General features: G+C 37.9%; 1 protein-coding gene across 1 annotated transcript in view; it reads right to left on the bottom strand.

Moving 5' to 3' along the window:
• RGSL1 (regulator of G-protein signaling like 1) overlaps positions 1 to 26,837 on the bottom strand; it is a gene marked incomplete at its 5' end in the record, with an annotated part of 100,374 nt that overhangs the window by 19,175 nt on the left and 54,362 nt on the right. The window contains 6 exons of the mRNA XM_011995362.1: positions 831 to 1,005; positions 9,935 to 10,064; positions 11,835 to 11,955; positions 12,406 to 12,523; positions 14,967 to 15,160; positions 20,598 to 20,703. Coding sequence (XP_011850752.1) covers positions 831 to 1,005; positions 9,935 to 10,064; positions 11,835 to 11,955; positions 12,406 to 12,523; positions 14,967 to 15,160; positions 20,598 to 20,703 — 844 coding nt within the window. The remainder of the gene's footprint in view (positions 1 to 830; positions 1,006 to 9,934; positions 10,065 to 11,834; positions 11,956 to 12,405; positions 12,524 to 14,966; positions 15,161 to 20,597; positions 20,704 to 26,837) is intronic.

The following is a 26,837-nucleotide window of genomic DNA, read 5'->3' as shown; positions in this document are numbered from 1 at the left end:
TGGGAAGGGTAGGGGGTGGGGGGATGAAGGAAGTCAGTTTGATCAAGGGGTACAAATACACAGTTAGATAGAGGAAGTAAGACCTAGTGTTCCATGGATCAGTAGGGTGACTGTAGTTAGTAATCATCTCTCGTACATTTCAAAATATCTAGAAGAGAATAATTTGAATCTGTCTAGCATAAAAAAAAAATAAAGAAGATGATGGATATCTCAAGTACCCTGATTTGATCTTTACACATTATATGAATGTATCAAAATATCACATACACCTCCAAAATATGTAAATCTATTATGTATCAATTAAAAAAAATTAGTAGACAGCTTTCGGGGTATAGTCTATACAAGAAAAATTTACAGACCTTCCATTGTGGATTGACTTTGGTTTTACATAAAAAATTTGACAGGTGAATTAATGTACACTAGTATGTCTTAACTTAAAAATATCTGTTTAATGTCATACAGACACACACACAATTTGTATTATCATAATTCCTGGCTTTAACTAAAGAATATTGGTCCCATGGTGTTACATAATAGGACTTTTCCACATTTATAAATAATGGAGAAAAACATGCTTCCCTTTTCTGGGACTAAGCAACTGCATTTTAACAGTGGAATTTCTGGAATACTGAAGAGCTTTTAGGACCCAAAGAATAGAAAGATGGAAATCAACTGAGTGACGGCATACAGTAAGATTTTCAGAAGGAGAGATTCTTACTGGGCAGGGCTGAAATCACTGTGTCTCTAACAGATCAAGCCAGTTTCTGCTGGGTAGTCCTAAGGATGAAAAGTCATTTTCAGGGCAGACGAAAGAGAGGTGGGAAACTTACTTTTCCATTTCAGAAAAGAAATACAGATCATTGATCACAAAGTTGACAGTGATAATCCTGTGGCCAAATACACGACGCTTTACAAGGGTTGTGTCTCCATTCTCTTGGTCTGCACTCCGGACATTTGTGGAGGGTGGAGCTGAACGTCCCGATGTGTTGTGTGATGTGGTGAAATCTGAGAGAGAAAGAAGAAGGAATTACAATCTTGTTTGATCAAGTCACTCTTACCCTCAACCTGGGCATAACAAAAAGAAGAAAGGAGACTGTGAATCTACCCTTTTGGCCTACTGAAATAGTCACTTTCTGCCATTGGGCTCAACCTTTTACTTGGACTTGAAAAATCCAACTACTCAGATAGTACGACAACACACATAAAACATACGTCAACTGAGCACTGAAGGTGCTTTTCTCATAGAAATAGAATCACACCACAGTTGTGCTAATCCCTAAGGTTTCTGCAGAGACTGTGAAAATGAAACATGCAGATGTGACTTTCCAAATGGAGTGTGTAGCACTGATGGTGCTTACTCAAGTTTTATCAGGAAGTAATTTAGGAGCAAATGAGGAAAGCAGCACAAAGAAAAAGTCAAAATATCAGGAGTAAAGAAGTTTATTAAGGAAACCGAGGGTAGAAAGCTAGAGTACAAAAGAGAGTAACGAGTACAGGAGAGCACAAGAGCCACTAGAAGATTTGGATTGTGTGTCAGAAAAATAAAATGCTTCCTTTAGAAAGTTTCTTGACTAAATTATATCCAAAGACATCTCTTCATAGGGATTCAGGTCTGAGAAAAGAACAGGTTTGGGCTGGATCTGACAGATAGACCCTGGTTAATTATCTGGCTGGGTTTCAGACAAATGTCTAATCTGGCTCTAGAATTTACCATTCTGCCTGCAAATCCTTTATTCTGGAGTGCTGTTCAGGATTTATTGAAGTCAGTGTGGTGCTCCCTATGGCGCAGGTGGGATTCCTTTTGGTGCAGTATTGTATATAGAATGGGAGGGTAACTACAAGAATCCATAAATACCTAGCACTTGTTATGTCTCAGACATTGTGCTAGACCCTAGGGTTACTATACTGAATAAGACATAAGATCCCTCACCTACTATCTTTCAATCTTTCTCTCTTAGACTTGAGTTTGAAGGGGGGAAAAAAGTCTGGATAACAGTGGAAATTGATATGATGGTTAGGGATTCTAGGAAAAGAGGGTGATAAATTCACCCAATAAACCTGGAAGCCATCGGATGCTTGTAAACTGGCTCTGGTAGTAGAGGGGGAGACCTAATTTGTATTATTCCCTAATTTAGGTAGTAAATATTCTCACTGTAATAGATTTTTAGCTATTGACGTTTGTTCAGTAGCTCACAAAATTTCAGGATATTTAACAGCTGGCTCTTACCAGCCAGTATGAGCAGCTCCAACTCACTATTACCTGGGAATCGTATTTGACTTCTTCCTCTTTCCACATCCAATTAGTCACCAAATATTGCTGATTCTACTTTCTACATATATTTCAAGTGTATCCACTATTGGTCTTTCTTGCAGTGACATTTATTTAAAGCATCATCATTTTTCACTTGTTCCAAAAGCCGCTTTAGTGTTCTCGGGGTCAGGACTAGGGCCCTGACCTGCTAAGGTGAGGTAGGTGCCTAGGACACAGTTTAAGGAAGCATTCATGATCAACGTGTTACAAGTGCAGGGTTGGCATCTGCATGAGCCTGACGGTCAGTGCCTCCTTAATTTTTGTGTGTTAGATGCCTCCCTTGCCTTACCCTAGTTCCAGCCCTGACACTGCTTCCTACACTTAATTTTGCTTTTGTGTAGTATATTCCCTACATTACAGTCAGGATGATCATTCTAACTTGGCTACTATTACTAATCTGCTGAATTTTTTTTTTTTTTTCTTTGAGGGAGTCTCACTCCGTTGTCCAGGCTGGAGTGCAGTGGTGCGATCTCAGCTCACTGCAAGCTCCGCTTCCAGGGTTCAAGCAATTCTCCTGTCTCAGCCTCCTGAGTAGCTGGGATTACAGGCATGTGCCACCATGCCTGGTTAATTTTTGTATTGTTAGTAGAGATGGGGTGTCACCATATTGGTCAGGCTGGTCTCGAACTCCTGACCTCTGGTGATACACCCACCTTGCCCTCCAAAGTACTAGGATTACAGGCTTGAGCCACCACTCCCAGCCTGCTGAAACTTTTTTATCAGAACGTTCACTTTTGTCCAAGATAGAGTGCCAAGGACTGGATTTATCTTCCCTCCAGAAACGATTTTTAAAAATCAGACGAAATATATTGAAACAGTTTTTAAGACACTGACTATCAGAGAATTAAGGACAGTGATCACTAAGATTTGGGAAAAATGAGTGAATCCTACTTCTGCCCCACGTTACCACCTTGAGATAGGATCCATTTCACAGTCAGGGAGGGAAAACCCAGATCAAGTTCGGTGGACTCTGAATTGAGGAGAGGGACCTGAGAGTCCAGTGAGACCAATATGGCTAGAGTTTACAAGATAGAGTTCAAAGAGGAGAGGGAGAACCTGGAAATCTGTGGAGGTTCCCTCAAGTACTCAGCAGAGTGCTGACCAGCTCAAGATATGAGGAAATTACCCAAAGCTTGAGCATAGGGGGATCTGCAAGCATTAAAGAACGGTCCTTGGTGCTCACACAGAAGCAGAAATAGTGCCTGTTTCCACCGGGAGACTAGAAAAACTCATAATTTATGAAGAATCTAGTAGAATACTCAGGAAGGTTATACCTCAGTAGTGGAGAATAGCCATACAAATAACATGGCTCTGGATTCACTTAACCAATGATTAAAGGAAGATCCAAAAGAATAAAACTATTTTCGAGTAACTTAACTGCATCCCTGAACAAAGTTCAGGCATATTTTATAGGAAGACAAAAATATCTAACACCTAAAAAGATAAAATTTACAATGTCTGGAAACCTATTTTAAAGTTCTTATCCTTTATCTGAAATACTTGGGACCAGAAGTGTTTCAGATTTTGGAGTTTTGAAATATCTGCATATACACAATGAGACATTTTGGGTATGGAACCCAATTTTTTTTTTTTTTTTTTTTTTTTGAGATGGAGTCTCGCTCTGTCGCCCAGGCTGGAGTGCAGTGGTGCGATCTCGGCTCACTGCAAGCTCCGCCTCCCGGGTTCACGCCGTTCTCCTGCCTCCGCCTCCCGAGTAGCTGGGACTACAGGCGCCCGCCACCTCGCCCGGCTAATTTTTTGTATTTTTTAGTAGAGATGGGGTTTCACCGTGTTAGCCAGGATGGTCTCGATCTCCTGACCTCGTGATCTGCCCATCTCGGCCTCCCAAAGTGCTGGGATTACAGGCGTGAGCCAACGCGCCCGGCCTGGAACCCAAATCTAAACACGAAATTTATTTATGGTTGTACATTCCTTATACATATAGCCTTAAGGTAATTTTGTTTTTTTTCTTGGGGACACTGAATAAATTGTGTATTGCACCTCTCCCTGCATTTTGACTGCAACCTGTTACATGAGGTTAGGTGTGAAATTTTCCATTTGTGGTGTCATATCAGTACTCAAAAAGTTTTGGATTTTGGAGGATTTCAGATTTTGGATCTTCAAAAGACACTACTTAAAAAATGAAAAAGCAAGCCATCAACCGAGAGAAAATATTTTCAAAATATATCCATCAAAAATATTCCCAGATTATGTAAAGAATTCTTATAATCCAATAATAAGACAACAAAGTTCTTAAAAAATGGGCAAGAGATATGGACAGACACTTCACTAAAAATAGCACAATATGTATGGCAAATTGTATGGTTTGGCCGTGTCTTCACCCAAATCTCATCTTGAATTCCCACGTGTTGTGGGAGGAACCTGGTGGGAGATAATTGAATCGCGGGGGCAGGTCTTTTCTGTGTTGTTCTCATGATAGTGAATCTCATGAGATTTGATGGTTTTAAAATAGGGGAGTTTCCCTACACAAGCTCCTGTCTGCCTGCTGCCATCCACTTAAGATGTGACTTGCTCCTCCTTGCCTTCTGCCATGATTGTGAGGCCTCCCCACCCACATGGAACTGTGAGTCCATTAAAACCTCCTTTTCTTCCCTGCCTCGGGTATGTCTTTATCAGCAGTGTGAAAATGGACTAACATGGCAAGCAAGCACATGAACACATACTCAACATCATTAGTCATTAGACAAAATAAAAATTAAACGAAAACAAAATATCATTACATACCCTCTAGAATGGCTAAAATTAAAAAGATGGATAATACCAAAGGTTGGTGAGGATGGGGAACGATTGAAACTTTCCTACATCGGTGGTGAAAATGCAAAAATGGTACAACCACTTTGGAAAACAGCTTGACAATTCCTTATAAAGTTAACATACACTTACCACATAACCCAGCACTTCTACTTTCAGATATTTACCCAAAAGAAATAACATATATCCACACAAATACTTGTACTTGAATATTCATAGCAGGGTAATTCATAACAGCCCCAAAGTGGAATCAACCCAATATGTAACAACTGGTGAATGCATAAACAAAGTGTGCTATGGTACAATGGAATACTACCCAGCAATAAAAAGGAATGAGCTACTGATATATGCAATAGCATAGACGAATCTCAAAAGCATCATGCTATATAAAAGAAGCTGGTCACAAAAGACTATTGCATGCATGCACTAAGACTACTGCTTGATTCCATTTATATTAAATTCCTTAAAAGACTAAACTGTAGTATTAGAAAGTAGGTCAGTTGTTGCCAGACCAGAGAGTAGTAGTGGAAGGGGAAGGGTGTTGATTAAAAAGACACATAAAGGAATTTCTTGTGATGAAGCAAGTATTCTATATCATGACCGCAGAGATACTTACATTCTTAAATTGCACAATTAAAATTGGTGAATTTTACTGTATAAAATTGTAGCTTAAAAAGTGATTCTAAAAAGTAATTTAAAAATAAATGGAAAGAAAAGAAAACAAAGCAGCAAGAATGCATAACTCTTGAGGATTTTTGTTTAAAAGGGATACAGACAAATGTGCCAGATAATTTGAGGAGAATGTAGAATCAGGGAGAATTTATTATTAATTTTTGCTTGACAGGTACTATGTCATATTTGGTGCCAACTGAGTAATCCAGCAGAGAAAATAAAAATGATGCAGGAGAATAAGTAAAAATGACTGGATGAATGCCCTTGAGTAGATGAGGGCCTGGATGCTTCTTTAGGAGCAAGGACAGGCAGCCTACTCAGTGATCAGAGCCTGTGAATACAGAGGAGGCTGACCAGGTGATTCAGAGGAGGGAAGCTGTAAAACTTCTCTTCTGATTGCTTCTGTTTTCTCAGATACTAAACACACACACACTCCTAAGAAAATCAGTAAGATGAATGGAGTGGAAGTTCCAATGGGAATCAAAGTTTGTTTGAGGCAGGACCACTATAGAAGGAGTATGAAAACACATGTACATTTTAAAAGGCAATAGTAAAATAAATGCTTGTGTTCAAGATAGGAGTTGCATCTGTGATGGGTAAAGGGGCACCAGGTATCATCTGAGTTACGTCATTTTCTATTTCTTGGCTTGGATGATGGGTATTCAGCTGCTCATATAGTCACTTGTAAGTATGCTATATTTCAAATAAAAGAACTTAGACCAGTGGCAGGCTGACTGTCACAAGCTCTTCCCTGTATCTAAGGGGAACTGGAAGTCTGATAGACCTGCTATTGAATTGGATAAGTACAGGTCTTGGGTTCTTACATAATATTGAGGAAGTCAGTAGTCAAAGAATGATGAAACAGGACTTCCTACCATTCTGGGGCATGAGGGCTTGAGCTGGTTTTATTTAAAAGAAGAAACAAAAGAACTAGAACTATTTTTTTTCTTTTTGAGATAGAGTCTTGCTCTGTCACCCAGACTGGAGTGCAGTGGTGCAATCTCGGCTCACTGCAAACTCTGCCTCCTGGTTCAAGCGATTCTCCTGCCTCAGCCTCCCGAGTAGCTGGGATTACAGGTGCATACCACCACGCCCAGCTAATTTTTGCATTTTAGTAGAGATGAAGTTCCACCATCTTGGTTAGGCTGGTCTCTAACTCCCAACCTCAAGTGATCCACCCGCCTTGGCCTACCAAAGTACTGAGATTACAGGCATAAGGCACCATGCCTGGTCTGCTAGAACTACTATTGAAGCCAAAATATTTGGTTGTGAAGCAGTTCATAAAAGATATATACAAACTTTTTTCAAATTAAAATAAATAATATTAAGATACCAATAGAAAAATAGACAAAGGGCATAAACAGTTCAAGAAAGAATACAAATGGCCAGTAAATAAAGATGCTCAACTACTAAAGAAATATAAATAAGAATAGACTATCTGGCACATTATTTTTTATTTACCAGGTTGACAGTTTTTTAAAATGTACAACACACTGTGTTGATGAGAATATGAGAAACCAGACACTAGTTTATATGGTTGGCAAGAGTTTAAATTAGTGCAATGTTTTTAGAGGGTCAAAATTTAACTGTTTTTAACCATTTACCCATCATTCCCATTTTAAGGAACTTGTTTCATAGAAGCACACAATTGCAAAATATGTATTTTTGCAGCATTGGTTTTTTTTAATTTTAATCATTATTTTATTTATTTATTTATTATTATACTTTATGTTCTAGGGTACATGTGCACAACGTGCAGGTTTGTTACATATGTACACATGTGCCATGTTGGTGTGCTGCACCCATTAACTCGTCATTTACATTAGGCATATTTCCTAATGCTATCCCTCCCCACTCCCCCCACCCCACAATAGGGGTGTGATATTCCCCTTCCCGTGTCCAAGTGATCTCATTGTTCAATTCCCACCTATGAGTGAGAACATGCGGTGTTTGGTTTTCTGTTCTTGTGATAGTTTGCTGAGAATGATGGTTTCCAGCTGCATCCATGTCCCTACAAAGGACACAGACTTATCCTTTTTTATGGCTGCATAGTATTCCATGGTGTGTGCTGCATAGTATTCCATGGTGTATATGTGCCACATTTTCTTAATCCAGTCTGTCACTGATGGACATTTGGGTTGGTTCCAAGTCTTTGCTATTGTGAATAGTGCCGCAATAAACATATGTGTGAATGTGTCTTTATAGCAGCATGATTTATAATCCTTTGGGTATATCCCCAGTAATGGGATGGCTGGGTCATATGGTATTTCTAGTTCTAGATCCTTGAGGAATCGCGCCACACTGTCTTCCACAATGGTTGAACTAGTTTACAGTTCCACCAACAGTGTAAAAGTCTTCCTATTTCTCCACATCCTCTCCAGCACCTGTTGTTTCCTGACTTTTTAATGATCACCATTCTAACTGGTATGAGATGGTGTCTCATTGTGGTTTTGATTTGCATTCCTCTGATGGCAAGTGATGATGAGCATTTTTTCATGTGTCTGTTGGCTGCATAAATGTCTTCTTTTGAGAAGTGTCTATTCATATCCTTTTCCAACTTTTTGTTGGGGTTGTTTTTTTCTTATACATTTGTTTGAGTTCTTTGTAGGTTCTGGATATTAGCCCTTTGTCAGATGAGTAGATTGCAAAAATTTTCTTCCATTCTGTAGGTTGCCTGTTCACTCTGATGGTATTTTCTTTTGCTGTGCAGAAGCTCTTTAGTTTAATTAGATCCCATTTGTCAATTTTGGCTTTTGTTGCCATTGCTTTTGGTGTTTTAGACATGAAGTCCTTGTCCATGCGTATGTCCTGAATGGTATTGCCTAGGTTTTCTTCTAAGGTTTTTATGATTGCGGCATTGTTTAAGTGAAAGTTGGAACAACTCAAATGTCATCAAAAAAGTCATGATTTGTCACTGCCAATCTTTCCAGTCTCATCTCAAGCATTTGCCCCATTTCATTAATCTCTAGTCCAATTGGCCTGATTGCAGTTTCTGAATTGCACCGTCCTTTCTTGTTTAATGATTCTGTGCACACCTAGAAATCACCCTCCTCCCATCCTACCTACTTAACTTGGTCATTTCTGAAAACTCAACTTTATGTCATTTTCTGGGAGACATTTTCTCTGGCCCTGTGCCTTAACTGATAGGATCTCCCTGCAATTATCATTGGGATCACTCATCACAATTATATAATAATAGCAGTAACACTAACTAACCCTCTTATAGCATGTACTATTGCCAAGCATAGTTCTAATAACCCTGTGAAATAGAAACAATTCTCATTCCCATTCTGCAGATGAGAAAACAGAGATACAAAGTAATTTTCCCAAGGTCCTTCAACTAGAAAGTAGCAGATTCAAATCCAGGCACTCCAGCTCCAGTATCTGTGGCTTGTATTTTCTGTTTGAAATCTGTAGGTGCTACAGGGCAGATCCTCTGCTGCAGGCTCACTACTGTTCACTACTGTATCTCCAGCACCTGGCAAACTGCTTGCCACATAGCAGATTTTCGAAAAGTGTGTTAAATGAATGAATGAATGAGTGAAGCTGTTGAATGAATCCATATAATGGACATTTTATGGCAGTCAAAAACAAGTCAGATATATGTCTACTGATATAAAATCATGTCCAAGATACATTATTGAGCAAAAAAAAAAAAAAAAAAAAAAAAAAGCAAATTACAAATCAAATATGTGGGATCAATTTTGTGGGAAAAGTAAATATTAAGATACATATACAGAAAAATAATTAGGAGGTAAGTTTACAAGCATTAACAATGTTATCTCTTGAGGGAATTTCACTTCTATACTACATATTTCTGTAATTGTTGTTACCTCTTTCTTTATTAACAGCATGTATTACTTTATAAGCAGAAAAACTTTGAAAATAATTTTTAAAGACCAAATTCAAAAACATAAGGAAATTATTTTGTAAAATGAAAGATTTTGCAGTGCCTTAGGTTAATTATTCCCTACCCTTGCTGGTTCCTTAAGCAGAGACCTCCGGGCTTGCATCCTCTCTAGGCAGGCCTGGGCTTGGTTTTGCACACAGGACCTGGGGTCTTTTTGCTAGACTCCAGGCTGACACAGGCATGACACAAAGCAATAAGCTTCTTATGTGGGCTGACCCTCATGGCTAAAATATCAACAGGGAGTGGGGGTGAATACAGAAATGACTTACTTTCCTTGCTATTTTGCATTTCCTGGCGAAGATAGTCTTCAAATTCCTGGCGCTTATTAGGATTCAACATAAATCTGCGGTACTTGCAAAAGCTCCTGATAAAGCTGATCATTCTCAGCCAGCCTTTCTTCTGGAGAAAGAAAGAGGAGTATAACATGTTCATTAGTATAGTTGCTGTTCACTGAGAGTCTACTGTGTGCCAAAACTTGGCATTCATTCCATTTAATCCTCACAACACCTCCATAAAGGAATAATTTTCAGCTCCAATTTAAAGGTGAGGAAACTCAGGTTAGAGAGCTTGTATAATCTGCCCGTAATTAAGTAGCTGGTGGGTGAAAGATTTCAGCTTCAACAGACTGGAGCCATTTGCCTATGCTCCTTCTACCATAGCCTTTCAACAGTGAAGATGTGAGATGCTGTGATTGGGAGAGGGAGCGTGAGAGCTAAAAACTGGAAGAAAAAAGGACAGAAATAAAGAACCAAAGGCTCAGGCAAATTTGGAAACACTGAAGGAATAAGGAAATGAGCAAAACCGTTTCTAAGCATTTAAAAAAGAAAATATAATTATTTGCACCCACTCATACACCTACATACACACACACACACACACGCGTGCGCACATGAATTTCATAAGTTTCTTCATCTGTTTTTTAATAGGTACCTAGGAAGCACTGTACATTTTATTTGTCCTTCAAGAAATTGACACTTAGAGCCAGAAAGACTCTTGTTGATTAACTAGTTCAGTTATCTCAGTCTACAGAGAGGGAAACAACATAAGCATGGCTTTAGACAGAAAGCAGTGAAGTATAAAATGCACTGAATTTGGGATCAAAAAGTTTGAGTCTGGAGCTCAGCTTCTCAGAACCGAATTGTGTAATTTGGGTCAGGTTGCTTAACCTATGTCTCCATGTCTCCATGTGTAAGCTAGAAACAATAGCCCTTCAGGGTTGCAGTGAGACTTAATGGTTATATGTAAACCCCAATGCAATGCTTGACAAAGAGTAGGTATTAAGTACATGTTGGTTTCCTTTTATCTTATTTTCTAAGAACTGGAAGGTCTGAAATTAAACCAAGTGCACTGGTTCTGGGTACAGTATTCTTTTTAGTAGTCCATATGACCATTCATGGTGCCCTGACATGGAGTTTATTCATATATGGAGGAAATACAGAGGAGAAAAAGAAGAGTAACACATTTTCATCCCTGAGTACTGGATCAATGGACTTAGGCATTATTTTCTGAGATATCTTAGAATGATCTTTGGAGTCAGATCAAGCTGGGCTAAAATTTTTCTGATACTGACCAACTCTAAAACACAGTGAGCAAGTGATTCTCTAACAGGGCATGTATTTTTTGTTGTTGTTCTCAAACCATATAGAGACTTTCCTGAGTAACATTCCTGTCTTCTCTTTCTTCCTTTTTTTCTGTCCTCCCATAGGACAAAGAATGAGCTAGATAGTTTGAAAGAAGGAAATGGTGTTCTCAGTACTTTGCATTCTCTCTCTGGTTTGTTTGTCTGCGAGACACCTGTTTCAAGCTCACCTTTTGTTATACAGTAAGAGGCTCACCCTGGTAAGTGGAGGTCTAAGTTGTTCCATTAGACCAGTGACTAGGTTTGTAAGTTTAATTTGGGTGCAGAGGACCAGCAAAATCACTTTGCTTCATTGCCAATCCATGTCCTCCACACTAACTTTCAACTAGAAGAACTCCATGTGTCCAACCCCTGTACCTATTACTCAGTTGATTCCAATCACAGGTAGAGAAGAGAGGGACTTCTTAAATCCCTAGTATAATAATTTGAGTCTCAGATTCCTCCTTTGCAAAATGGGGATTTAAAAACCTACCCCCAAGACGATGGTTTTCTTGTCTCTAATGTCTTGTTTCACTTTCTTCTTCACTAACCTGGGATTCCTGTAGGTAAGTTGACACTATCTTTGAGGGCTTCCTAGACGAAACTTGTACTTCACTTTGCACTTCCACCTCCTCAGGGCGAGGTGGGAACAGGTCTTGATAATCTTTAAACCTGCCAGAAAGACATCAGGAATATCAAACAGGACAAAAATCTAGCACATAAAAGATAACGGTCCAGGCAAACCTACCTCAGCCTCTAGAGGAAGTCTCAGTGGTAATTGGGGAATGGTAAAATGTTGAAAAACTATCTTCTTACTCTGTCAGACCTTTGTTAATGTCAGCCAAACCTTCCTGAGCAACACTGTATTGTTTCTTGTTAATGCAAATGAACAGAAATGTGTATGTGTGTTTTTGTGTGTGTGTGTGTGTGTGTGTGTGTGTGTGTGTGTGTGTGTATCAGGTAGATAGGTAGGAAAGTTCAAGATAAGTTTGACTTTTTATTTTGTAGAGAGGCTCTGGCAATGAACTATGAAAATGGATTATGAAACCCTTGATGAATATGGCTTTCAGAAGCCAAGGAGCAACTCCAGGAAGAATCCTTTCCTTCATTGAGTATACTCACCACTTTTCTTCTATAGATTTCATAATATATCCCTGGAGAATTAATAGGGTGGTTGTGGTGACATGACGCGTGGGAGTGATTTCTTTGATAATAGGGGCATCACACTGCAGCATTTCTTCTAGAAAATGCAAGAGAGAAAAGAAGCCGTAATCCTCATCTACCATTTCTGAGATAGCTGGTGGTTTTTTTGTCTTAGAGTCTCACAGCCCCCATTTTCAATCTGGCTAGACTCTGATCCCGCCATAGTTTGTTTGAAAATCTCCAAAGCGTATTTGAAATGTTATGTGCAAATGCATTTGTAAACCAAAAGCTTTTCCTCATTTAGTTTCATTCAAATTTTGAGGATGAGTGCTTAAGGGGAAAGAAATTTTCAAAGGACTTATTTCTGCAGCTGGTTTGAAAAATTCGGATTTAGAGAGAGAGTAGAAGGATTATAGTTAGATTGCTGGGCAGATGGGGAATCCAAGATTCCAGGTAAGTATTGTGAGGGCAGTATGGTTCTCCAGTTGTTCAGAAACTTGTGTTCATTAATGAGACTTGAAAATAATCAAAGATAGGATGTGGACGCTCTTCCTCTTCTAGCTCATTCAAAATATTGTACAGATCTCAACATCCTGAGATCAACAAATAAATATTGCTTACAAATAAAGATTTGCTAATTTGACCTATTTTTCTATATTTTCTATATTCATAAAAATTTATTTTCTTATCTTGGTTTACTACAAGCAAAAACCAAACACACGAAAACACCATCTGTGACAAAACAGGAGGCTTTATCTTCACTGCTTTGCATTACTTGCAATTTCTGCTTTTAGACAAGATTTTATTTACCATATTTACCCTCCCACCTTAGGAAACAATATAAGACACAACTTATGAAACAAAGATTTTCAGGCATACAGTTCTCCTTCCCAGTACAACTCTCTTCACAGTTCATGGGTGGTGGATACTCCAACTTTGTAGGCAGTTAACTCTTGCTTTTTGTATCTAACTTCAGGCTAGTTGGTTTAATGGTCAAATGACTTGAATTTGAATTCAAGTTCTACCAACTGTACAAGCTAGTTAACTTTTCTGCGTTTCCTTTTCTTCATTAGTAAAGTGGAGCTGCCTATCCCTATATTACAGGGATTAAATAAAATTCTATTTTTAGAATTAAATAAAATTAAATGAAATGAGAGGATACATGTGAAAGTATCTTAGACTTGGCTCCTTTTACTAGCGATATAGTTTGACTCTGTGTCCCCACCTAAATCTCACCTTGAATTGTAATAATCCCCATGTGTCAAGGGCAGGACCAGGTGGAGATAATTGAATCACAGGGTTGATTTCCCCCATGCTGTTTCAGTGATAGTGGGTAAGTTCTCATGAGATCTGATGGTTTTACAAGGGCTTCCCCCTTCGCTGGGCACTCATTCTCTCTCTTGCCACCCTGTAAAGAGGTGCTTTCCACCATGACTGAAAGTTTCCTGAGGCCTCCCCAGCCATGTGGAACTGTGAGTCAATTAAACCTCTTTTCTTTATAAATTACCCAGTCTCAGGTATTTCTTCATAGCAGTATGAGAATGGACTAATACAGTAAATTGGTACTGGGAGTTGGGCTGCACCCTGCAGAGCCACGAGAGTGGAGCTGCCCAAGGCTGTGGGAGCCCACCTATTGTATCAGTGTGACCTGGATGTGAGCTATGAAGTCAAAGGAAATCATTTTGGAACTTTAAGGTTTAATGACTGCCCTACTGGATTCTGGACTTGCATGGGAACTGAGTTCCTTTGTTTGGGCCAATTTCTCCCATTTGGAATGGGTGTATTAACCCAATGCCTGTATCTCCATTGTCTCTAGAAGTAACTAAGTTGCTTTCGATTTTACAGGCTCATAGGCAGAAGGGACTTGCCTTATCTCAGATGAGACTTTGGACTTGGACTTAATGCTGGAATGAGTTAAGACTTTGGGGGAATGTTGGAAGGGCATGATTGTGTTTTGAAATGTGAGAACATGAGATTTGGGAGGGGCTAGGAGTGGAGTGATGTGGTTTGGCTCTGTGTACCCCACCCAAATCTTACCTTGAATTGTAATAATCCCCACGTGTCAAGGGCAGGACCAGGTGGAGATAATTGAATCATAGGGATGATTTCCCCCATGCTGTTCTCATGATAGTGAGTGAGTTCTATGAGATCTGATGATTTTACTAGGGGCTTCCCCCTTCATTTGGCACTCATTCTCTCTCTTGCTGCTCCATGAAGAAGTGCCTTCTGCCATGATTGTAAGTTTCCTGAGGCCTCCCCAGCCATGTGGAACTGTGAGTCAGTCAATCCTCTTTTCTTTATAAATTACCCAGTCTCAGGAATTTCTTCACAGCAGTGTGAGAACAGAGTAATACAACTTGTATTAAGACTTTGGATTTATTTTTACTGTTCTCTGCTTTTGCCTTCCCTCTTAATCTGTCTCAATATTGCCCCATGTGGCTGCTGCTCTGTACCACTCTCTCTGGGGGTTCACACGAGACAGGCTATTCTCTTAAGACACTAAAGAGAGAGAGAAAACAGGATCAGAAGAGGATGCATACCAGGAGAGAGTTGGCCTTGGAAGAAAGTCTTGATTACGTTTTCTATGAGAGACTTGCAAATCTTTTCACTGGTCTCCATACTGATCTTCTGTACAGCTATGAGGAATTGCAATGGGCTTTCAGCCTTCCGTTCTTTGAGGAACTCCCTGAAGAACTCCAAGTGCTGTGTATTTAAGAGGACTTCTGTCAAGTTTCTGGAAAACAAGAAAGCATCTTTGGTAGAGAGAAAGGAATGATGATTCTGGATTCTGTTTCAGTTAGAAAACGTGGAAGGGCATTGCCCAGGCTATAGGACCTTTAGCCATATGTGAAGAGCATTGTGGATGGATTGGCTAAATCTGTCTATTTCTTTGGTGATTAACTTGAACTTTTATGTACCGTTTCTAAGCTTGGTCCAATATCTTCCTTCCCAATGGAAGATGAAGGTAGATATTTTAACGGGGATAATTTTTTCAAGGGAATTCTCTTTTTACATTATGGATTCAAAACAACTCCTAATTAGCAGTCATTTCTGTGAGGTGGAGCATGATTAGCAGTTTTCAATTAATGATTCTAAATTTTCTTTGCTGATTTCTTCTTTCACTGCTCCTCGAATAAAGGTGCCCCTAATGTTTCATCCTTAATCCTCTATTCTTTTGCTTTATGGTTTTTCCTGGGTAATCTGTGCCTCCTCTGTGATTTCAATTTTTATTGATATGAGGAAGTGATTTTAAATTTTATTGATATAGTGAATTTATATCTCCAGTTCCCACGAGCTCCACTTCTACATTTCAACTGCCCACATCAAACTTCATCTTTATGTTATAGTTATTATTTAAACCTCTCTACATACACCCACATCTTGACCAACAACTTCTTCCTTTATACACCTATTTCATTAAGTATAATGTTAGCCATAGATTTTTAATAGATGCCCTTTACAGAATGAGATAATTCCCTTCTATTCTAATTTTATTGAGAGTTTTAAAAGTCACACGTGTATGTTGGATTTTGTAAAAGCCTTTTTTTCTACATCAACTGAGATATTCATGTGAATTTCTCCCCCCCTTATTTTATTAATGTGGTGTATTAACTGGTTTTTGCATTCCTTGTATTCCTAGGATAAATTCCACTTGGTAACCCAGGCTGGAGTACAGTGACACGAATACAGCTCACTGCAGCCTTGACCTCCCAGGCTCAAGTGATCTCCCCGCTTAGCCCCCAAGTAGCTGTAACTACAGGTGTGCACCACCATTCCCCGCTAATAATGTTTGCTTTTTTTTTTTTTTTTTTTGTAGAGATGGAGTTTCACCATGTTGCCCGGGCTTGCGTTAAACTCCTGAGCTCAAGCAATCTGCCCACCTCGGCTTCCCATAGTGCTGAGATTATAGGCATGAGCCACCATGCCTGTCCACTGATCTTTTTTATATATTGCTGAATTTGATTTGATAATATTGTATTGAAGGTTTTCATTAGAAACTAGAGGGAGTATTGGTCTGTGGTTTTCTTTTCTTATGACGTCTTTGGTCTGGCTTTGGGATCAGGAAAATACTGGCTTCATCGAAAAGTTAGCAAGTGTTCCTTCTTTCTCTGTTTCCTCAAAGAGTTCATGGAATATTGACATTATTTATCCTTTAAATATTTCATAGAGTTCTCCAGTGAAGCTGTCTGTGCCTGAGTGTTTCTATGTGAGAAAATTTTAAATTACTAATTTGATTTTTTTCTTATTATAGATTTATTAACATTTTCTACTTTTCCTTGAAAAATAGCTAGCTTACTTCAATGATTTGGGTGTTTCTAGAAATTTATATATTGCATCTAAGTTGCCTAGTTTGTTTCTTGCGTTTCCTTACAATCTTATTAATTTCTGCAGGGCAGTGATTATATGCCCTCTTTAAACTCAGATTTTGATTATCTGTGTCATCTTTTTTCCCCTGGTCAATACATCTTACAGTTGAACAATTTTATTGATCTCTACAAAGAATTAACTTATTCACCTGGATTTTCTATGTTTTTCTCTTTATTTTATGTACTACACACTAGCAGTTATTATTAATTTTCTTTGAGTTTAGTTTAAATATATAATCTCACTACTTTTGGTATCATTGTTTCTAATGTGAAATAAACTTTAATCTTGCTGTAGTTCCATTGAATATATGTTCTTTTTCTCCTGCAGCACTGAAGATTTTTCTGTCTTTATATTTCAACAGTTTGATTATGATGTGTTTATGTGTGGATCTCTATGACTCTTGTCAACTTAAATCTGTTATTGATTGCCTCCAGTAAATTTTTCATTTCCGTTATGTACTTTTCAACTCCAGATTTTTTCATTATATTTTGTAATTTCTATCTCATTATTGATATTCTATATTTGATTAATTATCATCATACTTTCCTTTAATTCTTTAGACATGATTTTCTTTAGTTTTTTGAACCTATTGCTTGGAAGTCTTTAGTTCAACATCTGAATTACCCTAGAGAGAGTTTCTGTTGACTGCCTTTATTCTCCCTGTGGATGGACCATACTTTCCTGGGATTTTGTTTGTGTGTGTGTCTTATAATTTTTTGTTTAAAGTTGAATTTGGGATAATATATTATCGCAACCCTGGAGTCTGAATTTACACCCCATCCCTCATCCACCAAAGGTTGCTGCTGTCAGTGGTTTTGTTTGCTTTTTATATTTTGTTTTTTTTGTTAAATGTCTTACTTGGGCTAGTTCTGTGGTGTATATCTCCCCTGAAGTGTGTGGCTACTAAAGTGTCTGCTCAGTTTTTTCTCTTTTTAATTCTTAATTTTCTTTTATATACTAGTTTTCAGGGCCTCATGATAACCCAGTGATAAATAGATAACTGGGTTCCTCTTTGGTCTCTCTTGAGCGTCTGCACAGCATTTGCACAGTCCCTTGGGAATATCTTGCTCCCAGATTTCCCTTTTTTACTTTTAAATGTTTTACTGCTTGCCGAACTAGTATCACTGCCTTAAGTGGCTGTGATAGTGGCCTCCCAATTTTTGGGCCACGAGGCTTACTATTGGTTTTGACAGTGCTCCTGGTCATTGGCTTTTTTGTGGAGCTCCAGACCATATCAGTGCCCTCTGCTGGCAGCAAGATGGCTGGTACTCATGACTATGAAGCTTGTTGGTGATCTGAGTGATTACAAGTTAAAATGGCACAGATTACACTATTCTTACTGAGGTTTGGTAGTTTTCTTGGATGAGCAATTTTTTATTTGTTATATGCCTTCAGTTAATTTATAGAGTTCTGAAGTTCTTTTTGACAGGTTTTCCCAGTTTTACTTTTATGGAGAGACTACTTACAAGGTTCTTGCTCTACCATTCCAGAAGTCTGATTTTCTCCCTTCATTGCTTTGTACATCTGTATTTTCCCTTCCATTTCTACTTCCACTGTTTACCTCAAATCTTTATCATTTTCCTGAACACTGCAAAGACCTTCCAACTACATTATCTCTGCCTTCAACCTCTGGATGTCTGACTCCTTATACTCTCATTTCTGTCAGAGTAATATTTTAAAAATCTACATAGTAGATATTTCTGCCACCCACTGCTCCAGCAAACCCCAAAGAATACCGTCATTGCCATCTAATCAATGCAAATTCTTTACTAATCTACCCAATACCTTTTTCTAATTATTTGGTCTCAATTTGGCTTTTTATGTTTTATGTCCCCTCGCCACATGCACTCTATACTTCAACATCACTGGACTATTTTCAAGTCTTTGAATATTACATTTATATTCATGAATTTATAGCTTTGTGTTTTATCTTCACCTTTGAGTAGGGTTTATCCCTACCTACAAAATACTCTAATTTCTTTGCAATTGAATTTGCACATGCTATTCTGAGCATCTTCTGATATTCTAACTTTTCCTGATCCTCACTCAAAATTTCTCTCTCCTTTCACTCCCATAGTAATTAGCTAATATTGTATCATGACATTTTAAGGTCAGCCTTGCATTTTCTTTAGTTACATAATTAGATTAAGAGCAAGGACTATGTCTTATTTTTACATCATTAGAACTCAGAGTGTCTAGAATACAGTATATAATCAATAGCCATTTACTTATTGAATAAGGGATAGGGAAAAGGTTTAAGAGAATTGCAGCTGTGGTATCTGTGAGCTATTCTGCTTGGTCTTAACTGAAGTCATGAAACTAGACGATATGACCCTGATATGTCTTCTAGGACTCAGTGATCTTACAGATACGTGATTTAAGACTTCCGTGGTATTCATGCTTAACGAAATTGAAAACTAAGTATTTCTATAGACATACTGGAGATCAGTGACTAGAACAAATTGGAAAAGCAAAAACAACAAATGATTGAACCTCAGAGAATAATTTCAGTTGCTGAAAGGGAGGAAGATCTGTCTACAGTGGTTAGATGAGACAAAAGACTTATCACCCTCAATGAATGTCATCAATAAAGGAAAACATTCTTGGCTGGGTCCAAATACCTGTAATCTCAGCACTTTGAAAGGCTGAGGTGGGAGGATCACTTGAGCCCAGGAGTTTGAGACCAACCTGGGCAACATGGCAAGACCCAGTCTCTACCAAAAAAAAAAAAAAAAAAAAAAAGCCAGGCATGGTGGCATGTGCCTGTAGTCTGAAGCAGGTGGATCACTTGAGCCCAGGGATGTTGAGGCTGCAGTGAGCTGTGATTGAGTCACTGCACTCCAGCTGGGACCAAAAAGTAAGACTCTGTCTCAAGAAAAACAAATTAATTTAAAAAAGAAAATGTTTTGTGGGAGTTTTTTCTATGCAAAATATTCCGCCAGAAATTTTGACTAGCAAATGTGTATGTTCTACCATATCCTCATCTAGAAGAGGACCTTTCATATAGCTAGCCATGACAGATAATAGATAGTAACTGAATGAAAATGAATACATGAGTAAGTGAATGCCGTGGCCCACAAGAAAATTATGGTCAAGTCAAGAAGTTGGAAAACATACCTAAAAAGTAAAGATCAGTAAAAAGTAGTACATATAAATGCTTGATACTGTACTTTAGACATTTAGGGTTTCAGAAGAGAAGGAAGTTATAGCAAACATAATATTTGGAGAAATTTTTATGTATAGGTGGCACTTATGCTGAGGTACATGGACAGAAAGGTGGGTGGGCACTCCTGAAAGAAAAGGCCACAGGGTCTTTGCCTAGTGTGGGACCTTATCAGAGTTTGATTCTCAGATTGATTATAAGTGGAGAGAGACAAGAAGTAAGGAACCAGTTAGGAGGCTACTACAGCAGTACATAATCCAGAAGACACAAATAGGCAAAGAAACAGGGACAAAGATGTTTATTGTGATACTGTTTATAGCAATTAAAAAATTAAAGACAATGTAAATGTCTATATAAGTTATAGTACACTCATGGAAGGAGGTAGATCTGCACATACTGACATGAGATGTCTATGATGGTTTAAGTTTGAAAAGTTATTGTATAACATATATACATTGCATAGTGCTGATTTTAGAAAATAAAAGATTTAAAATACCAAGAGTATCTGTGCCTTATGTATTGTATATGGAAAAGGGTCTGAAAACCTACACATAGAGAGATAAGTTTACCGTTAGACATATTGAGATTTTTCAAAAGCATGTGCCTGAAGATGTTGCTGTAGCCAGATTCTATATCTCACCTGGGTCTCATTGATGGCTTCCTTACAAGAGCTTTTTTGAGGAAGGACATTTTCCTATTTGAGCGTGAAAATATCTTTGGTTCCTTGACAATTTCCACTTTAAAATCTAAAAGGAAAAAAAAAATCACTAAGTTGGAGAACACTATATTATAAGCAATGAAAAGAGAAAAAGTAGCAAGGACATTTTTCAGACATTAAGTTCATGTGAAAAAACCACTGTCCCCACAACTGCTGCCATCTCAGGTCATTAGTGTTAAGAACAGACTTAGGGATGACTGATACCCCTGACATGAACATCAGTCCCGGTTATGTTACCTAAGTATGTTGGCCTTTAGGTCTAGCGCCCACCTTCCTCAGAGAGATTGTCTCTCTCCTCGTTACATTAGTTAATGCCAAATGTCAGGCCTCCTCCGATCAGCTGTTTTTACTAGACCATATTCCACATGACATTCTGTCTTCCTTGACATTTCTATTGTCCTACCCTAAATCTTTCCACTTGTCCCCTGGAATCCCTGCTTTGTAATAAGCAAACTTTCACAGATTGTTGACTTCTTCTTTAAAAGTTCCCTCCATCTTCTTGTTTTAATAAAAACCATTTTCTTTCCCAAGGATGCTGCTTCCCCTGTAAGCTTCTCAAATGATATTCTAACACACCATACAAGTTCAGAATGGGTGTTTGGTTCCGTATTGCCATTTAGAAACCATTATTCTCTCACATATATCAAAACATCATTATTGCCTGGGCACAGTGGCTCATGCCTATAATCCCAGCACTTTGGGAAGCCAAAGTGGGAGGATCACTTGAGACTGGGATATTAAAATCAGTCTGGACAACACAGTGAGACCCCATCTCTAATTAACTGGGTGTGGTTGTGTGCACCTGCAGTCCTAGCTACCTGGAAGGCTCAGGCAAGAAGATCAGTTGAGCCCAGGAGTTTGAGGCTGCAGTGAGCTATGATGACACCATTGCATTTCAGCCAGGTCAACAGAGTAAGACTCAGTCTATAAAAACAATTTTAAATAATAAAAACAAAACATTATTATTGAAGAACAATAGATTTCATGAATTTCAGTATTATAAGTGCCCTTTATAGAAGGAAACATAGACTATGAACTCATCAAAGGCATAGATGGTGTGTTACTCATCTGACTTATAGAAAGCAGAACATGACCTAGTTATATAGTCATTGTTTTAAAACAATTTTTAAATAGAATGTACCCACACAGGAAATTTGTGTGTAGCTTGGCAATACCTTCAGAAAGCATACAAAAAGTATTAAAAGCAATAGAAATATATGTTGGATCTAAACAAATGCAACTAAGTGAAAAAATAAAATCTAGACTATGGAAGACCAGATATAAAATAAAAATGAAACAAAACAAAAACCCTCCCAATACAAAACACCTAGAAATACTGGATAAAAATAATATGCTTTCAAAGTGAAAGTAAATTTATAAAAAATTAAGACAAAACAACATCAATATATAGAGGTTGGAAACAATGAGGATGCTAAAAACCAGGAATGTCAGTTTATAGCAATACTTTCGCCACCCTAAAGGCATTTACAGTGTTAAAGTCACAATGGGACACAAGACAAAGCCATAGGTCTTTAGCAAATGGGCAAAACATTGGACATAGCTTTTATTCTTAAGACATTTGACAATTATGTAAACAAATTGCTAATGGGGAATTTAGCAGAGCTTTTGGCAGATTCTCAGGGCAAAGGGGGCAAAAATTACAAAACAGCAAAGGAGAAAAGGCCCTGATAAACACCCCAAGCTTTCAGTTGGAACTTCGAAGAGTAAAGAAAACAAGAAATAGCTCATCATCAAGGGAATGAGAACTAGCTTTGAAACAACTTAATCCCTGGGTAAATTAAGGTTATTTGGATGCTAATAGTTTAGTGTATATCAGAAGTAAAAATCCTCTCTGGAGGAAAATAACTTCATCCAGAGGTTCAAACTGGCTCTACAAATTTTCATCAATGATGTTCATAAATCAAGCAGAAATAACAAGATATTTTAAAAGACTTCTCCAAAAACCAAGGGAGGGGGGAAATGGTGCTTGAAATAAGCACTGAAAATTCAAATATAAACTTTAAAGTGACTATTATTAGTATAGTTCAAGTAATTATAAGACAAAAAGAAAAATATCAAAATAAAGACTATTATAAAAATGGAAATTCTGGAAATAAAAAGTTTAATGATTACAAGTAAGAAAAGTAATAACTAGCAGATGAGTTGAATGACAGATTATACACAACTAAAGAGAAAATTGTTGAACTAGGAGTTAGATGCAAAGGACATATCCAGACTGAAACACACAGAGGAGGAAAAATGAAAAATACAGAAAAAAGTATACAAAATATACTTAAAAAGTCAAAAATATGTAAAATAAAATTATCAGAATAGATGGAATGGAGCAGGAAAAATACAAAGAGATAATAACTGAAAATTCCCTAAAACTGACAAAAGATATCTAGTCCAGAAGTTCCAAAGCTACAAGCAGCATGAAACCTGAGGCATATTATAGTAAAGAAAAGGGGGGGAAAAAAGAACTATTTTCTTCTACTAAGCAATGTCAATGAAAACTGACAGGTGACTCCTTAAATTGAAGTAAGGAAGCCAACAGACAATGGGATAACATTTTTAAAGTGTTAATAAGAAACAACTCCAAGGAGAATTCTACATTCAGAAACTATATTCTTCAGAAATAAAAGCAAAATAAAGACATTTTTTCAGATGAACACTAAAGGAAACATCAAAGGGCGCTCTTTAGACATAAAAAAAATTTCTAGATGGCAGCTTAGGGGAGCAAAAATCTATGAAAAATAAAGAAAAAGGTAAATATGTGAGTTAGCCTAAATAAATATTGACTCATAAAACAATAATACATATTCAGTAGGAATACTGGTTTACATCAAACTCCAGTATGTCAAGGATGCATTTGGAAATCAATATGGTAATCACTAAAAGAAGAAGAAAACACATTACTAGAGAAAAAATATAGAAATTATTGATGTATCCCCCCACCTTAATCTAAAAGAAAATGAAAAGGAAAGAAAAAGAAATATAGAACAGAAGGGACAAATAAAAAATGGTAACATAGAGTACCAAAATGGCAGCATGGAAGGATGCTGGCTTCACTCTCCACCCACCACAACCCAGAAAAACAAAAACAAATGGACAATGCTAAGATTGTTGCCAGAAATATCCTGGAACTCAAATATAATATGAGACAGTTCCCAGGGATGCAGAGAAGTGAAAAAACTCTGAGCAGATGGTAAGAGAATTGGACTTCCACATCTGAGACACCCCTCCCCACATTACGCCCAGCAACAAGTGCATGGAAAATTTTCCCCCAACTTGCTGTTTCTACCATGGAAAAAGTGAGATTGAGGTTTAAAACCAGCTTCTCCACCATCTTGGGTTTTCTGGCAGGGGAAACATCTTCATGGGAAGAACTCAGAGTGCCTGAAGGGAAATTTGTTCCTGAGGACAGGCAAAGCGGGGAGGTGGGACCACCATCCCCAGTTCTGGAAACTCTGCTCTATAAATCAGTCAAAGGAGACATCAAATTAGAGTGATTGTTCAGCAACATCACACTGTAGGAGGTTTGTCCCACAGGTCCCATAGGCACAAACCCCTAACTAGCCTTCCCACACTGCCAGGATATTCCCTTTGGGATCCCCTCCATTTGGGAAGAGCAGTGCTCCAATCCTTTACTAGAACTGAGGCAATTCTGAGGTTTAGATACCTCCTAGAGCTGAAAAGGAGGCTGTGACCTAGCAGGTCAGCTTGGGCAACATGGTGAGACCTCATCTCTATTAAAAAAAAAAAATTAGCTGGGTATAGTGGTGCTTGCCTGTAGTCCCAGCTACTTGGGGGGCGGAGGCAGGAGGATCACTTGAGCCCAGGAAGTTGAGATTGCAGTGAGCCATGTTTGTACCACTGCACTCCAGTCTGGGTGATAGAACAAAACTCCATATCAAAACAAACAAACAAGCAACAAAAAAAATCCTCTAAGCAAATATATTCAATAAAAAACAAAACAAGCCAGACAGAGAAGACTGGAATAAATAACCCTTTAATGCAAAGACACATATGTAGACCCACAAGAAACAAGAGCAAACAGAGAACCACAATCTTCCTTTCCCAGGACCAAAACAAGGAACCTGAAAATAACACTAAGGAGATTGTGATATGTGAGCTCTCTGACCAAGAATTCAAAATAGCAGTTTTAAGAAAACTCAGTGATCTCCAAGATAACACAGAAAAACAATTCAGAAATCCATTGAAGAAATTTAACAAAGAAGTTGAAATAATAAAAGAAACTAAACAGAAATCTTGGGACTTAGAAATACATTTGCTGAACTGAAAAATTCATTAGAGGTCTCAAAGCAAAATGGATCAAGGAGAGGAAAGAACCAGTGAGTTTGAAGACAGTCTATTTTAAATACACAGTCAGAGGAGAAAAAAGAAGAAAAAATATAAAAATCAACAAAGTTTGCCTACAAGATATAGAAAGTAATTTCAAAAGAGAAAATTGAATTACTGGTGTTTGAGAAGGACTTGAGCAAGAGCAAGGGATAGAAGATTTATTTAAAAAACAATAATAATTGAAAACTTTGCAAACCTTGAGAAAGAGATAAATATCCAGGTGCAGGAAGGTCAGAGAACACCAAACAGATTTGACCCAAATAAGACTACCTCAAGGACTATAATAATCAAACACCTAAAAGTCAAGGACAGAGAGAAAAATACAAATAAATAAATAAATAAATAAATAAAAACCAGAAATAGAAAAGAGGCAAATAGCACATAAGAGACCTCCAGTTCATCTAGTAACAGACTTCTCAATAGAAATCATACAGACCAGCAGGAAGTTGAACAAGATTTTCAAAGTGCTGAAAGAAAAACACTGCCATGCAAGAATATTGTATCCGGAAAAGTTATCCTTCAACTATAAAGGAGAGGTAAAGTCTTCCCTAGACAAACAAAAGCTGAAAGAATTCACTAACACTAGACTCGTTTTACAAGAAGCACTAAAGGGAATTCTTTGATCTGAAAGAAAAAAACACTAACATGAAAAGAAAACTTAAAAAAGCAAACAAATGAAAAAACATTTGAAGGTATGAAACGCACTGATAAAATTAAGTACACAGACAAACCCAGAATACTTTAATACTATAATTGTGGTGTTCAACCCACTCATAACTTAGTATGAACCCCAAAGGCAAAACTATCAAAAATGATAATAGCTACAGAAACTGTTAAAACATTAGTAATAAGTAAATTAAGATAATTGAAGTCAAACTGTGGTAGGGATGGAGTTAAAGTGTAAAAGCTTTAAAAAAATATTTTCCTTGTTTTTATTCTTTATGATCTGAGATAGATTAACTTCTTTATAAAATAACATATCTATAAGATGTTTTTTGTAAGCCTTATGGTAACCACAATGCAAAAATCTATAATACATTCACTAAAAATCAAATGCAACAAATTAAAACATACTGCAAGAGAAAATCACTTCACCACAAGGAAAGACAGTAAGAAAGGAAAAAAGGAAGAAAGGAGTTGTAAAACAACCAGAAAAATAAGCAACAAAACGGCGGTAGTAAGTCCTTACTTATTGATAACACTGAGTGTAAATGAGCTCAGTCCTGCAATTAAAAGGTAGAGAGTGGCTAAACGGATAAAGAAACAATACCCAACTATATGCTATCTGCAAGAAATTCACTTCACCCATACAGATGATATGGACAGGAGATAGAGACAGGAAATACTGGGTAGAAGAGGGCAGTTCCCTGGCAAAGGGCCCACTCCCAAGCCTGGAAACCCACGACCCTAAATGGGAACAGGCATTTCTGGTTTTGTGCCCAAATGTTGCCTTCTGGCCTGCCACCTCTCTCTTTCCTGTGGGTAAAGGAATATTGGCTGTTTCCCTTCACGGAGGCCTAGCCATCACAGAGGACTGAAGTAAATCCCTGGGGCAACAAAGGCATCATTTGTTGCTGGAAGACTCCAAGACTGAACTCCATCAGCCAGGATACCTGGACTTTGCTGTGCTCTCTCTTCTTTCACGGTTTGAAATGGCTCCTATCTCTTCTTTTATAATGTTAAGGATTTTGCTACAGACTGTGGCAATGACATTAAATAGAATGAGCATTTGGCCCAGCCATCAGAGGTACAATTCAGAACGATGTGGTTTCTGTTTGGTGCGACCCTGAAGCCCAACCC

The sequence above is a fragment of the Mandrillus leucophaeus genome, unplaced genomic scaffold (genome assembly GCF_000951045.1).
Source record: "Mandrillus leucophaeus isolate KB7577 unplaced genomic scaffold, Mleu.le_1.0 Scaffold484, whole genome shotgun sequence".
In the NCBI taxonomy this organism is placed as follows: domain Eukaryota; kingdom Metazoa; phylum Chordata; class Mammalia; order Primates; family Cercopithecidae; genus Mandrillus; species Mandrillus leucophaeus.
The sequence above is the reverse complement of the archived record's forward strand: the minus strand, read 5'-3'. Positions and strand labels throughout refer to the sequence as shown.